The sequence below is a fragment of the Balaenoptera borealis genome (assembly GCF_965194805.1).
Source record: "Balaenoptera borealis genome assembly, chromosome: 9".
NCBI classification, from domain to species: Eukaryota; Metazoa; Chordata; class Mammalia; order Artiodactyla; family Balaenopteridae; genus Balaenoptera; species Balaenoptera borealis.
In genome coordinates this window covers 34782401-34798664 of record NC_138873.1, presented here as the reverse complement: position 1 = coordinate 34798664, position 16264 = coordinate 34782401, and the positions used below count along the sequence as shown (strand labels likewise).

At 34.8% G+C, this 16264-nt stretch overlaps 1 protein-coding gene across 2 annotated transcripts in view; it reads right to left on the bottom strand.

The window, feature by feature from the left end:
• Positions 1–16264, bottom strand: part of THEMIS (thymocyte selection associated) — a 185276-nt gene that overhangs the window by 145726 nt on the left and 23286 nt on the right. For both annotated transcript variants that reach the window (XM_082406176.1, XM_082406175.1), the window contains exon 2: positions 4768–4926. In XM_082406176.1, coding sequence (XP_082262302.1) covers positions 4768–4926 — 159 coding nt within the window. The remainder of the gene's footprint in view (positions 1–4767; positions 4927–16264) is intronic.

Genomic DNA, 16264 nt, shown 5'->3' with positions numbered 1-16264 from the left:
TAAATAAATAAATAAATAAATAAATAAATAAATAAATAAATAAATAAATAAATAAATTTATTAAAAGAAGAAGAACAGAAGAAATAATTGAAGAAATAATGATTGATAATTTCCCCCAAATTAATGCCAGACACCAAACCACAGATCCAGGAAGCTCAGAGAACACTAAACAGGAATTTTTTTTAAAACTTCATAAGAACATCATATTCAAACTGCATACAATCAAAAATAATGAAAAAATCTTGAAAAAGGTCAGAGGAAAAAAATCTTACCTATCATACTTGTAGAAGAACAGAGGTAAGAATTGCATTTAACTACTCCTCAGAAACCATGCAAGCAAGAAGAGAGGAAGGTGAAATATTTAAAGCGTTGAGGAAAAAAAACCCCACCAACCAAGAAATCTGAATCCTAATATCCTTTAAAAGTGAAGGAGAATTAAAGACTTTCTCAGACAAACAATGACTGAGGGAATTTGTTCCAATAGACCTGCTTTGCAAGAAACGTTAAAAAACGTTCTTCAGAGAGAAGAAAAATTGTATGTCAGAAACTTGGAATTACATAAAGGAAAAGCAGCAGAAAAGGAACGAGTGAGGATAAAGTAAAAACTTTTATTTTCTTATTCTTAGTTAATCTTACAAATTTTGCTTGCTCATAATAATATCAACAATGTATTCAATTATAATCTGAAAGGATCAATAAAAAACTCCTAGAACTAATAAGTATAGCAAGGTTTCAAGATACAACGTTAATATACAAAAGTCAATCACTTTTATTTATACTAGCAATGAACAAGTGGAATTTGCAATTAAAGGCACAAAACCACTTACATTAGCACCAAAACAATGAAATAGGTATAAATCTGACAAAATAGGTACAAGATCTATATGAAGAAGACTACAAAACTCTGATGAAAGAAATGAAAGAACTAAATAAATGGAGATATATTCTATCTTCATGAATAGGAATATATAATATTGTTTAGATGTCAGTTCTTCGCAGCTGCATCTATAGCTTTAATGCAATGCCAATCAAAATCCCAGTAAGTTATTCCATGGATACTGACAAACTGATTCCGTGGTTTATATGGAGTGGCAAGAAACCTAGGATAGCAACATTAAAGGAGAACAAAGCCAGAGAACTGACAAGACTTACTATAAAGCTGCAGTAATCAACACAGTGTGGTACTGGTGAAAGAATAAACAAATCAGTGAAACAGAATGGAGAGCCCAGAAATAAACCCATCTAAATATAGTCAACTGATCTTTGACAAAGGAGCAAAAATTGTAATTTCAACAAATGGTGCTAGAACAATTGTACATTCACATGTTAAAAAAAGAAAAAAAAAGAATCTAGACCCAGGTCTTACATTCTTCACACAAATCAACTCAGAATAGATCACAGAGCTAAGTGTAAAATGCAAAACTATAAAACTCTTAAAAGATAATGTAGCAGAAAATCTAGATGACCTTACGTTTGATGATGAATTTTCAGACATGACACCACAGGCAAAATCTATGAGAAAAATAATTGATAAGCTGGACTTCATTTTTAAAAAATTGCTCAGTGAATAATATTGTCAAGAGAATGAGAAGACAAGCTACAGTCTGAGAGAAAATATTTGCAAAATATTTGCAAAGGACATACCTGATAAAGGGCTTGTATCCAGAATACACAAAGATCTCTTAAAAGCCAACAATAATAAAACAAATAACCTGATTAGAAAGTGGGCAAAAGACCTGAACAGATGCCTCACCAAAGAACGTGGCATGGCAAATAAGCATATGAAAATATGTTCAACATTATACGTCATTAAGGAATTGAAAATTAAAACAATAATAAGATACCATAATTGTATGCATATTAGAAGAGCCAAAATCCAAAACACTGACAACATAAAATGCTGATGAAGATGCAAAGCACCAGGAATTCTCATTCATTGCTAGTAGGAATGCAAAATGATGCAGCCATTTTGGAAGACAGTTTGGCAGTTTCTTTAAACTAAACATATCCTTACCATATGGTCCAGCAATCATGTTCCTTGGTATTTACCCAAATCAGTTGAAAATTAATATTCACACAAAAACCTGCACATGAATGTTTATAGGAGTTTTATTCATAATTGCCAAAACTTGAAAGCAACCAAGTTGTTCTTCAATAGGTGAATAGCAAAATGAACGGTGGTATATACAGACAATGAACTATTATTCAGTGCTAAAAAGATATGTTACACACCATGAAAAGACAGTGGTATTTTGATATTGAGGAAGCTGTGCAAATTTGAGACAGGTAGTATAGTATATGGGAAGTCTCTGTACCTTCTGCTCAAATTTGCTAACGAACCTAAAACAGCTCTAAAAAATAAAGATTTTTTTTTTTAAAAAAAGGGAAATAAAATTGTACACTAGAAAATATCTATTTAACACAAAAGAAGGCAAAAATGGACAAATAGAGAAACACAAAAGACCTAAGACATATGGAAAACAAATAGCAAAATGGAAGATGTACATCTTACACTACCAATAATTACACTAAATATAAATGGATTAAATAATTAAAAGGCAGAGGTTGACAGAATGGATTTTTTAAAAAAGCCCATCCAACTATATACTGTCTACAAGAAACTTACTTGTAGAGTCATACTTCAGATTCAAAGACACAAGTTATTTGAAAGTAAAAGAATAGAAGAAGGTGGACCATGAACATAGTAACCAAAAGAGAACTGGAGTGACTACAGTAGTATTAGAAAAAAATAGATTAAAAAAAAATTGTTTAGAATATTATATAATGATAAAAGGGAAACTCCACCACAAAGAGGTAACAATTATAAACACATATATACCTTACATCAGAGTCCCCAAATACATGAAGCTAGAGCTGACAGAACTGAAAAGAAAAACAGACAATTCAACAATAACAGTTGGAAACCTCAATACTCCACTTTCTAAAAGGGACGGAACTAGACAAAAGATCCACAAGGACATAGAATACTTGAACAATCCTATAAACCAACAGACATCTGTAGAACACTCTATGCTACAACAGCAGAATATATATTCTTCTCAAGTGAACACAGAACATTCTCCAGGATAGGCCATATGTTAAGCCATAAAACTAGTCTCAAAAGACAAAGTATGTCTTCTGACCACAATAAAATAAAATTAGAAATCATAACCCCCCAAGAAATGGAAAATTCACAAATAAGGAAGGATGGCTTAAAAACATATTGGATTCTTTGAGTTTAAAATCTAACTGGGAGTCTATTGCTATATAGGATGGGGTAATGAGGAGTAATTAGAATTAAACAAGGAGTAAGATTTCAGTTGAAAGGGATAAAATATTGGATCACTTGGAATAATCCTCTCCTCATACAGTTAATTTATTTTAATTTTCCAAACCTCAGCTCAAGAATAACATTCTCTGAAAAGCTTTCCCTGACTCCACCAATGATGATAATAATGTTAATAATGGTAATATAAGCTGACACTTTTTTATAGCCCTTGTTATATGGCAAGTATCACTCTAACCAATCTAAATATATTTCAATATTTAATCCTCCCAACAACACTAAGAGATAGTATTATTATTCCCATTTTACATGAGAAGAGGGTAAATAATTTGACAAGGTTACCTAACTAAGAAGTAACAGAGTTGGGATTCAAATATAATGATTCCGAAATCCATGCTCTGAAGCATAACCAACTGGAGTTAGATCCATCTTATCAAGACTCTCACAGAACCCATGCATACTTCAGTTATACCATAAACTACATTATGTTGTAACAGCTTACTAGATTGTCCTCTTTCACTAATCATTCATTCATAAACAATTATTCAACCAACAGGAAATTATTGAGCACATTCCCCATGCCAGAAAATGTGCTTGTTCATAGAAATAAAGCCACATATGTCATATTTCATTTGTCAAAGAGTTTTAGTCTCAAGCAGAGTTCAGCAAACTGTAGTTCACAGGCCAAATTCTGTTGGCCACCTGTTTTTGTAAATAAATTTTTATTGAACCACACCTGTGCTCATTGGTTTATGTAGTATCTGTAGCTTCTTTCATGTTACAACATCAGAGTGGAGTAGTTGTTATGGAGACCATTTGGCAGGCAAAATCTAAAATATTTACTATCTGGTCCTTTACAGAAAAAGTCTGCCAACCCTGGTCTAAAGAATAAGACAAATAAGAAAATCATTAATTACTACCCAATAAGGTGCATGCTATGGTGCCCAAGATACTATGGGAACATAGAGATATCTAGATTAGATTATAGAGTCAGCAAAAGTTTTCTAGGAGACCTGATATCTGACCTAATTTTTGAAGATTAACTAGTTAAAGAAGAGCAGCCAAACTTGTCAGTAAGGCCAGACAGTGAAGTTTAGCAGTGATCCAGGGAGCTAGGAATAAAGAGGGTAAATATGTTTAGGAAATATTAATTAGTTCTATATATCTTATGAAAATATATCTTTAATTTCTTCATTCCCACTATCTGACACAACTAATGGTGCATATAGTTAAACTCACTAAATATTTGTTATCAGAAAATATTAAGTCCTAAGTAAACAATGTTTACTGAAAAGGGGAGAAAATATTTGCCTATTAGTCCTTAAAATCACTAAACTATAAGAATCCCGATTTTTTCATCCACTGCCCTAGAGTAAATAAAAACAAAAACTACCACTTTTTCATTGTTTTCAGTTGTAGAGACGTATATAACATTTAAGAATACAGTTTTACAAATGAGAAATGCTTGCAAAATACTGTACCTGGAAAATTCATAGGCAGTTCAAATGGTTGTGGAGACTCACATCCTTCAGTGTGCTCACAAATTTCAGCTATGATCTTCTTAATTTTGAGGCCAGTAATTTTAATCACTTCTCCTGTTGACAAACAGCATTCATTTCCAAACATTTCATAAATAGAACCTGAAAAAAAAATAGCTTTTAAAAAAATAATTCAATAATTAAGAACAAAGTAGGAGTCAAAAGTCTCATATGAAGTGTTTTTATTCAGTTCCTCTCAGATACCTGCTAAACAGGAATTTAATCAAGCTTGGCAAAATATACAGCATGTACCAGGAAAAATATTAGATTTTCACTTCATCCACTGGGCAAAGTGTAAACAATCTTATTTTTGTTATTATTGTAAATTGGATTTATGGTCCTCAGCACCTTTAGCTCACCTTTCCAAGGTCAAGCTACAACCATGTCTTCCCCTGCTGGGATTTATGATCTTTTTTTGGCTAGGTCATAGAATTAAACTCACATGAGTCAACAATGATCTGAGTAAGTACTGCAAACAAGGTTGTAATACAATCTAACATCCAAAGACAGAGCATTTGTACACCAGGGCTTCATATTAAGAGCACCATATCTATTTATAAGACCTAGTTCTCTTCATCATCATGAATATAACATTTTGTCCATTTTATCTCTTGTTTTTGACAAGCTAGAAACAACTCTCAACATCTTTATGGCAATAGGGGGCAGACAAACCCAGATAAACTGAAAAGCTTCATTTTAGTTCAGGATTTCAGTCTCTTTCCTAACAAACCTTTTATCATAGATGTCAAAGCTAAATTTTTCATCCATTTATTTCCTTTTTATATCTCCTGATGGAGGAACACTGAGCAGTGAAATAACCAAAAGATTAGCAACAGGAAAGAGGAGAAGCAAAAGTTCTGGGTAATCTACCCCCAGTAAAAAGGAAACAACCCCAAAACTACATCTCTGGGATATTACCGCTTTACAATAAAGCAGTAAACTAGAGGTTGATGTAAATAAACATTGAAGAACTGTGGGGTTTGAAACATATCAATTTTTCCTTGCTTCCAATATGATTTATACCCTCTTTACCACACTAAAATGTAAATAATATGAGCACAAGATTTTAGGTTTGTTGGTTGGTTTTCTGAATTCTTCTGTTGAAACACCTCTTCATAGAATCTTGCCTGATATATAGTAAGTACCTGAAATATTTTTATAGCATTAATGGTTATCATAAAAGTTATTAAGCCCAGCATTCAATCTAGCTTTAAACAACTCTGTGGTTGTATCAAAGTCTCTACAGACAGCAGGGGGCACACGCAAATTCAAACAATTTAAGGAGATTTTAACAAAGGGACAATTTACACACAGGCACAGACAGTTCTAGGCAACACAAGAACATAAATGTCCTGATCTCACTCTTTTTCCTCCACTGGATCATCTGCCAGGGCACCCCATTGCCCCAATTCAGCCAGAAGCCAGAGGACAATGGAGCTGCTGACTCCACAGAAGTCAGCCTCCCAGGCAGAGTGGAAATGAAAATTAGCACACCAACCTTACTGTCTATTATTTAATGAGGATCATTTTTGCAGACATGCTAGTATATGAGCTCCTTGTATACTTCTAAACTCCCTCCTTTTCTCATACTATTGCCTTAACTACACATGCATTCATACTTTTTATTAACTCCAATACATTGTGTTGTCAGCCATCTCAAATCCCTCATGGAACAAACTGGTATATTAAAAAATAATAATAAATCCACAGTGACATTTTCTTCCAGTCAACTCAGAATAATTATTTTCTATGATCCTCATTCGGCAATTAATCACATAGTAACATTTTACTTCTACAGTATTATCTCATCCTGTACTTAACCTTTTACGACTTTAGTTTCTGTTACTCCCAATTCAATTTTAAGCTTCATGAAAAAAATATTGCATTATATTATTGCATAACTACCAACACATCAACCTCCCTTCCTCATTCATTCAGCAAACTTAAATGAATACCTACTATGTGTCAGACATTGCAATTGGCAGTAGTACAAAATGCATATGCCTTCCCCGTAGAAGCACTGTTTTGAAGGGAACAGACAAGTAAGCAGACAATTGAAGCAGTTTATGAGAAAGTTATAATATAGAAAATACAGGGCATTGTGGGAGTAAATTGGAGGCATTTAATTAAGCAATTATATGGGAAAGAGATTAGGAAAAGATTTGTGGAGGAGATGACAGCCAAGCTGAGTTTTAAAGGAAGCATCACAAAATGTTAGGACAGGCAGAGGATATAGTATTTGCAAAGGCAGTGAGAAGCGAAAGAGTCTGATACATTCTGGAAACTTCACATAATTTGTTATGTCTCAAATATAAAGTAAGAAATGGGAACTGGTAAGAAAGGAGACTGGAGAAGTAGAGGGAATCCAGATCGTGCAGTGTCTTTATAAAATTACCAATAGGGCTTCCCTGGTGGCGCAGTGGTTGAGAATCTGCCTGCCAATGCAGGGGACACGGGTTCGAGCCCTGATCTGGGAAGATCCCACATGCCGCGGAGCAACTAGGCCCGTGAGCCACAATTACTGAGCCTGCGCGTCTGGAGCCTGTGCTCCACAACAAGAGAGGCCGCGATAATGAGAGGCCCGCGCACCGCGATGAAGAGTGGCCCCCACTTGCCGCAACTAGAGAAAGCCCTCGCATAGAAACGAAGACCCAACACAGCCATAAATAAAAAATAAATAAATAAATAAACCCAAAGTTTAAAAAAAAAAAATTACCAATAAACAAAAAAGCCAATCAAAGTCTGAAGCAACCTCAGAGTCAGAGAATTTACATTTCCAGTTATCAGTGTCCAGGAACTAATGACAACTTAATGAGAGGTCATATGTATCTAGGCGCTTGCTATCCAAAGTGTGTCCTGCTGCATCACCTGGGAGCTTGTTAGGATCTTAGCCAGACCCTAGACCTGCTGAATCAGAACCTGCATTTTTAACAAGACCCCCAGATGATTCATACGTACATTAAGGTTTGGAAAGCACTGGTCTAGACAACAAATGTATAACTGAAATAATCTCTGTTCTGAGATTGCTGCAAAACTCACCAAGAGAGAGAAGGACATGTCAGGTAGAGGAAGCACTCAGCATCACTGAGATGGAGGATGTTGTAAGTAAGGACAGGGAAAGGGAAGGATTTTAAATAGCAAAGTGACATGGTAAGATTTTTCTGTGTCGCACGAAATAGAATGTAATTGGACCTATCCTGTTTCAGCGGAAGTCTGTTTGGCTTAATTTCAACGTAACAAATGTCTAATTGCAGATGTAATGTATAGCAAACTGACTCACTTGGAATGCCATCTTTCTTTCAAACTTTCCATTGGAATTCAAAATTAAAAGATGAGTTTATGTGAGATTACATATCAATTCACAGGGGATAGAAGCCAGAGAATTCTAAGAGAAAATTCTGTGAGTTTTAGTCACCACACAAAAGGCTTTTGACACCTCAGGTCTCTTTCTAATCATCCCTCTCGCTTTGAAAAAAGAAAATCACTTTTTTCAGTCATGTAAGGAAAAGAGCCTCATGGAAATGTTAATCTTTAACATTTATCTTTAATTCTTTGTGACTTCCAATTTTCTCTAAGCAAGAAAGCTATTAATTCATTTTAATAAAGAGAGAGGTCAGTGACACCCAACTCTAGAAAGTTATGTCCATGATAGGCGACAAGAACATACAGCAAATCTCAAACCCCTGAAACTTGAAGAGTTCTTGTACATCGTTATCATCATTATAGTGTCTCTTAAAATACATTTTTTTCAGTGAAAATATAAAATGGTTAATTTAAAAAACAGCCAACTTTCATAATCTCAGAACAAGCACATATAATATGCCTAATTGCCTTTTAAAAATTTGCTGAGATGTGTGTCTGAACTATGTGTTTGTGTAAATATAGATATAAAAATAGTTTTCATTTCATTTTTAACCATAAGACATGCATTTTGAATATGCAAATCTAGAATCTATTAAATCTTTACAGACTGATTCTTTCCAAGTCAGAGCATATGTGTTCAGGATAAGGCCAAACATCAGAGAAAGCTGAACAAAGCAGCCTGTTTTCAGTGATCAAACATTGCCCCTGAAGACTGTAATGAAAGAGTCATGTGCCTCTGAAATCACCTTTTCTGTAATGCTACTTTGCTCAATAAAAATGACACATTAATATCCTTTTATGAGCCTATCCCTTACTTGACAATCCATATAAGCAATGCTGTGATCACATGGAAGAAACCAAAACAATTGGTTCCATAGATTTTCTTCCTTTTCCTCTACAAAGTTGAAAATGTGTGGCAGTCAGGGAAGAAGAAACTTACATTGTTTAGAGGCGTTTTTCCCTTTACTCAACATATACTCATTTCTTCCATTCCCCACCCCACCATCTCCAACCCCCACCATACCAGCCACTCATCCCATCATCAGCCTGTCAAAGTTCAACCAATCCTAAAGATTCAGCTCATATTCATTGTCTTCTTCAAAGCCTTCCTTTATTCCCACCTAAGTAAGAATTAATTCTTTCCTCTGTGCTCCAATAGTACTTTGCATGTATCTCCATTATAGCCCCTATGTGATCATTATCACAGTCTGCTGTTAGGGTATTATTTTCTGACCATTGATATTATGTATACTTTAGAACTTATTATGATATCCTAAAGAAGAGACATCATCTTAACTATATTTATACCCCTCCTCACATACACACAGCTAATTGCACAGTTTTGTCAATTAGTGGATCCTTAGTGAATGTTAAATTACAACTTAGCTTTACTGTAAAATGACAATAAATTATTGTGAATATAGTAGAAGTCCTTCTCCATTAACAGTTTAAAGCATAGTCAACCCAAGGCTTTGGCATGGGTTATATCTTCATTTGGTATAACTAATAACAAATGTACAAGCATATGTGAGATTAGCTGGTCACCTTGTGAATTCCCTAGACAAGGAATATTAAGGGCAGGTAATTCTATAATATGAATCTCTGCTTGTTAAGTTTGCCATTTTTCATTATGTTTACAATTTTTATATTGCTGGACTTGAGGATGAGGCTCATAGAATGATCTGAGATATGTTTGGAGGAGTTAGGAATTTACTCTGTAAAGTAGGATTGATATTGTATGACAGTGTCTATAGACTGGGCTTGCTAGTAGAGATTTATCTTTGCTCCTCATAAACAATTGTGATTATTCTTTATTATTATTACATGGCCAGTATTCCATAAAGAGACTATCTCCGTCTCCTGTAAGGCAAAGTCATTCCCATGCACTACATGAAGAATATATCTAAAAATAGATGAACATGATATTTGAATGTAGTTTGCACATAAATAAGCATAAAACAGCAAGCTTGCAGCTTTACTAGGGATGGATTCTACCAGTTAGATACTGGGTATACCACTGAGAGGTATATCCGAATATTGATCGAAAATGATCTTTCAAGGTCATAGAGACTCTCTTCCCTTCTGCCAAAATATCAATATAAAGAGGGCAAAACAGTAGCACCAAGTATTAAGGAAAATGATGGCCAACACCAAGTAGAGCTAAGGTATAATCTCTCTTACTTCTAAGAATACGGGGGGTTTTAATGTGAATTTAGGGTTTAAGTGTTATCCTGGAAATCAAGTCTAAGACAGAAATATGCTAGAAACTATAGTGAATATTGGTGAGTCTTATAAAATTTGAACATGGGGAAGCAATGAAAACCACAATGGGTGGAAAAGGGTGGAGCCTGAGAGTCAATAAAGCAGGTTAAAATCATAGTGAGCCCAGAAACCAGAAAATGTCCAACTTTTCAACTACTCTGAGTGAACTGTGAGGCATTTAGATGATTAAGTTTTAGTGGTTGAGGAAGAAAGAGTAACAGTTTCATTCACCGGCTAAAAATTTGATGTTTGTTTAATGGTGGAATCAATTTAATAGATTAAATAAAACTGTACTTAGAGGGTTTGTAAGTTGGTGTTACGATAGAAGTCATCATCACAGCTTTGTGTCAACAAGTATCAGACCAAACGGATTTGAGATGTATGAAATGAATATCCCTCCTACATATCTATGAAACATTTCCTTATGATGATGGAACAAATCAGTGATTCTGCATCTCCCGACATTATTATTGGCCAAATATTCCCCACATTTTACCCAGATTTTAATTCTCAAAATTACATCGTAATTAATGTTATAATTTCTTATATGAACAACGTTGCATTGGGAGTTGGTTTATTGTTTTAGGAATGACTTGATTTCAAGTACATTTTTTATACTTTAATATAAATACTTGCCTATGTTTTATATCCTAAATGTTAAATAAAGCTATCATAGACCTCCATAGCCATTTAAAATCATAAAATCAATGCACTGATTGAATTATTTATACATGGGCTCCAATGAACTATAATGCGTTTATCCAAGGCATACAAAATGAAGCTTCACTATATTATAAATTTTCCCTAAGTTCATTAGCATTGAATACTTCATTAGCTATTCTGCTTATGAAATATGAATTTTGAAGTTATTTTATGTTCATTGATTTAAATAATAAAAAAATGCTTGAATTTTGTATGTCTTTATTTTTTATTTTATTTTTATAATAATTCATTTGTATTACATTTTATTAAAGTACCAGTCCATAATGGATTGGGAAAAGAAAATAAATTGGACCTTCACTACAGATAGTTTGAGAAGCACTTCTCTAAATGGTTAAGTACAAATATGACCACAGTCAGTCAGCGCAGGGAAACAGGATGTAGCCTCAGGGAGTTAGAGAGTTAGAGTAAAATTTGAACATACTGGAAAAAGGAAAGTTATAGCCTAATACACAAAATCTTAGTCAGTATTATTAACTCATCTATCTCAATGCCACCAGCAGCCTGAGTGCCCTGACTAAAAGACACAGGAAGTTTAATCAACTTGACAGTAATAGTCCTAATTGCAAATTACTACATTGGCACTCTGATTTGTATATTATACTCTTCTGAGTTGTATGAGGCAGTGCTTGGACCTAATTGAGCCCGGACACTTTGAACTGTTGGATCTACACAGTAAGAACCAAAGCCAGGAGCAGGTGAAATCCCCTAAGAGATGAATTTTGTGAGTTCTATCTAACTAACTTGCCAGGTATTCTCCATGAGAGAGATGGCAAATATCTATACTATATTCTACCATTCTCCCTTCCCATCAGTAATCAACCATGGCACATTTCCAGCTGAATCCAGATGAGGTCTAATAATCCTCATCAACATAAAGTTCCTGGTGACTATCCATCAATTGAAGATGGTAAGCCAGGTATAAATTATTCCAGCCCAGTCCTGTACTATGACTTTTCTTGCTTTCTTTAAGCCCTCTTGGGTGATATTTATTTTTAAAGATTTTAATCTTCAGATTGGGCTAATTTACCCTCAAAGGCTTAGTAAAAGAAATCTGCAGAAGAATACAGGGTCCCTCAATCCGTCATTTTTTTCCAGGCAGCTGTCTGAACTGAGGCATAAAACATCTAACTTGATAATAATCACAACTTTATATAGCCCAATGGCAGCTGTAGGATGGGTTTCAATTTCATTTTATATTTCTAAGCCAAGTGCCATTAATTCTAACGATCTCTTGAATCACTAGCCTTAGTGTCAGGAGCTTAAATACCATCACATCCTACTAACATATTAAAATGACTGAGTGTCTATACAATATCTCTACCAACTATTTGTCCAAACTATATCTGAACAGTTTCACTGATGGAATTCCAATTATTTTAAGGTGACCCACTCTACTTTTGAGCAATTCTGTTAAAAAGCTCTACATTTTAAGTGTAATATGTGTTCTTATAGGATATACACATAATTAGAACAATTTTTACCCTTAGAATCATACAGAAAACAACTATTTAATTCTTATACATAGCAGCCTTAAAATGTTTGAAGATAGCCATCACCAGTTGCTCTTTATAACAAATCAATCTGTCAAACGATTGAAATATGTTCAGGGCCACTGCTTACAGCATAGGTTGCCCATTATAAAACTACTAGAAGTACAAGTTATAAGGATGTCAGTGGCATTTTGGAGTTGTGTGACAAGGTATCATGCCCCTCAAAAACACACATGCCCTTGACTGTTCCAGAAGAGGTTTGATAGTGCCTTTTGGGTATGTTCTAAGGTGGCTGCTTCAGCTCCTACCATCATGTTTGAAATTCAGCTAGTGAGAGAGATAAAGAGAAGGAAACATTCCTTTTGTTTCAGTGGCATGCAATAGAAATTTCACGTGTCAAATACTATAACAACCCATTGGCCAAAACTTAATCAAGTGGCCACTTTAAGCTTCAAGAGAGCTGTGCAGCATCTTTAGCCAGGCAGTTGCATTCACAGCTGAAAGCTCTATTACCACAGAAGACCGAGAGAACAGATATAGTTAGGGGGGCAGCTAACAGTCTCTGATCCAAGAGGTGAGGGAAAGGTATGTATATTTCAGGATTTAAATTAGGTTGCATGTGCCTATAAAACTTACATTGTCTTATGAAGAAAAAACTGTATATTTTTATTTGAAACACCAAAGACAGGAGGTCTGTTGCTGAGGTTGAGACTGCAGGATGAAATTTCAGGGTTGAACTTTATCTCCCTTAGGAGATACAACTGTTACACACACACACACACACACACACACACACACACACTTCTTCTCTCCATTCATTCCTAGGCATTTAATTAGGTAAAAATCACAGATAAGAATGCCTTCTCTAGAGTCAGTTTCAAAACCAGGATCTACATTTGATAAATGTGTGACTTCAGGCAATATCTTCTTCTATAAAATGGGGATAGTGCCTCAATTTCTTTATCTTTAAAATGAGGTGGTAATTTTACCTCTGATAGTTGCTTTGAGGATCAAAGTAGATAATCAATTTTTAAGTGCATAGCCCAGAATCTGGCATCTATTTAGGATCCAGTAAATATTAGCCATTATTGGTGTCATTATTATTATTTCATATGATGTTGTTTAAGACCGAATAATTCAGTAAAATGTTATACTATTGTAAACTGGTGTGATTTTCTTGGTTAAGATGAAAATATATGTCTTCTTATGGATAGGGATGGGGTTTTCCCTGAATAAAAAATTGTTATTTTCTTTGTCATCCTAAGAAAGAGAAAATTACAAAAGTGAAAATAGAAACTTGAGAAGATGGACTTGGGCTGGGAATAAAGATACATCAAAGGTCAATTTTTTCCCACCTTGTACCAATGAACCTTGGTATGCCACAAATGGATTACAAGTATGCCAACATGTTGAAATCCGTCTTCCTTGAGGTGACCAACTAAGATAGGTCTGGGATGACTAGTGGCTTTGGCTGGTGGCTCTGGCTGCAAGTTACCTTGTTTATTTACCCCACCCAAACAAATACAGTTGACCCTTGAACATCGCTGGGGTTTGGGGCGCCTACCTTCCAGGTAGTTGAAAACCTGCCTATACTGTACAGTCAGCCCTCTGTATCTGTGGTTCCACATTAATATAATCAACAAATTAACTGAATACATGCTATGTGCCAAGCAAAAAAACTATGGTAAGTACTACTGATATAATGGTGACCAAATGATATGTAGTCTTAACTGTCACGAAATATTTAATACACTGAAATAAAAGGCATTAATCAAACAATCATACAAATATATGATTACGAAATGATAAGTACTATGAAAGAAAACTGCATGTACTAGGAGAAAGGGCCTGGGTTTGGGTTCCATGAATAGTACATTTGTATTATATTTATTTATAAAACCATTCAACAAGTATTTACTGAGTGCTAGGTGTATTAATCTCAAGTTTATAGTAAAGTCTTATTAAAAGGCTTCAACTGGGACTTCTGTTTCTGGGAAGATGAAGTAGACATACATTTTCCTAACCTCATGTATTCCAGACTTGAAGCTGAAGATACTAGCAACCTAGAAATGCCAATGGGTACAGACAAAAAAAAATCTCCAATAAATCCTGTTCTCTCTAGCCAAAAATCCAGGGAAGGAACAGCCTAGTAAAACAGAAAACTTTTTGACAGTAATCACTCTACTCAAGCCAAATACCACAGAAAAATGTTTGGTTCCACAACCACCTACACCAGGAAAGGCTGAGTAGAGTCATTAGAATCTCACACACAATGAGTATAATAAAACACTCACCCACCCTTTGCTGAGGTGGTGTCAGAAAAGGCAGAGTTGAGAGATGGGACTTGCATCTTTGTGAGACAGTAATAACTCCCATTTTCTGTCAGGTAAACCAAGTGAGGAGCCTGGACTTCCAACCCTACCGAGCAGTACTGAGGCACACTTTCTCCTCCCCTTGGGGTGATGTCAGAGGATGTCCAGTGAAAAATTAGGACTTTTACCACTACCCAATGTAATAAGGCACCACCCCATCACAAGGTGTAACTGGAGGCCATGTGTGCAAGAGTAATAAGCACTATTATCCCAGCTATCAAGAGTGGTATCAGCGAAAGCCTAGTGAGGAGCCAGTACTCTGACCAGCAGTCAGAAGGATCCCTTCCTTTTTGAGTGTCAACAGAGGCTGAAAGGGGAAACTGGGCTTCTAACCCCATTATTATGGCAATAATGAGGCCATACACCTCACCCCCTGTTGGATAAACAAAAAACAGAAACCAAACAGAAAACTAAATATATAATAGACTTAAGCCTTGACATATCAATAGTTACATTAAATGTAAATGATCTAAATACATCAATAAAAAGAGATTGATAGAGTGGATTAAAAAAAACATGACCCAAATATATGCTATCTACAGAAGACTCCTTTCAAATATAACAATATAGGCAGGTTGAAAGAAAATGGATGGAAAGAGATATATCACACAAAAATTTATCAAAGGAAAGCAGAAGTAGCTATATGAACATCAGATACAGTAAACTTCGGAGTGAAGAAAATTACTAGGGTCAGAGACAGATAGTACATAATGATAAAAGGGTCAGTCTACCAAGAAAATACAGCAATCTTAAATATGTATATATCAAACAACAGAGCTGCAAACTATGCCAACTAAAACTGATATAACTGAAAGGAGAAATAGACAAATCCACAATTATAGTTGGAGACTGTAACATCCATCTCTTGACAACTGATAAAATATTAGATAGATTATCAGTAAGGATATAGAAGAACAAGGACACCTTCAAACAACAGGATCTAATCTACCTTTACAGAACACTATACCTAACACAGCAAATACACATTGCTTTCAAGTGCCCATTAGAACATATACTGAGATATCCTGTGCCATAAAACAAATCTCAACAAATTTAAAGAACTGAATCATAGTATTCTTTGACCACAATGAATTAAACTAAAAATAAATAACAGAAAGATAATAAAAAATTCTCCAAACACTTGAAAACTAAATACCATACCTCCAAATAATCTGTGGACCAAAAGAAAATTGCAACATCGCAAACCACAAATTTTCATAAGGATAAGGA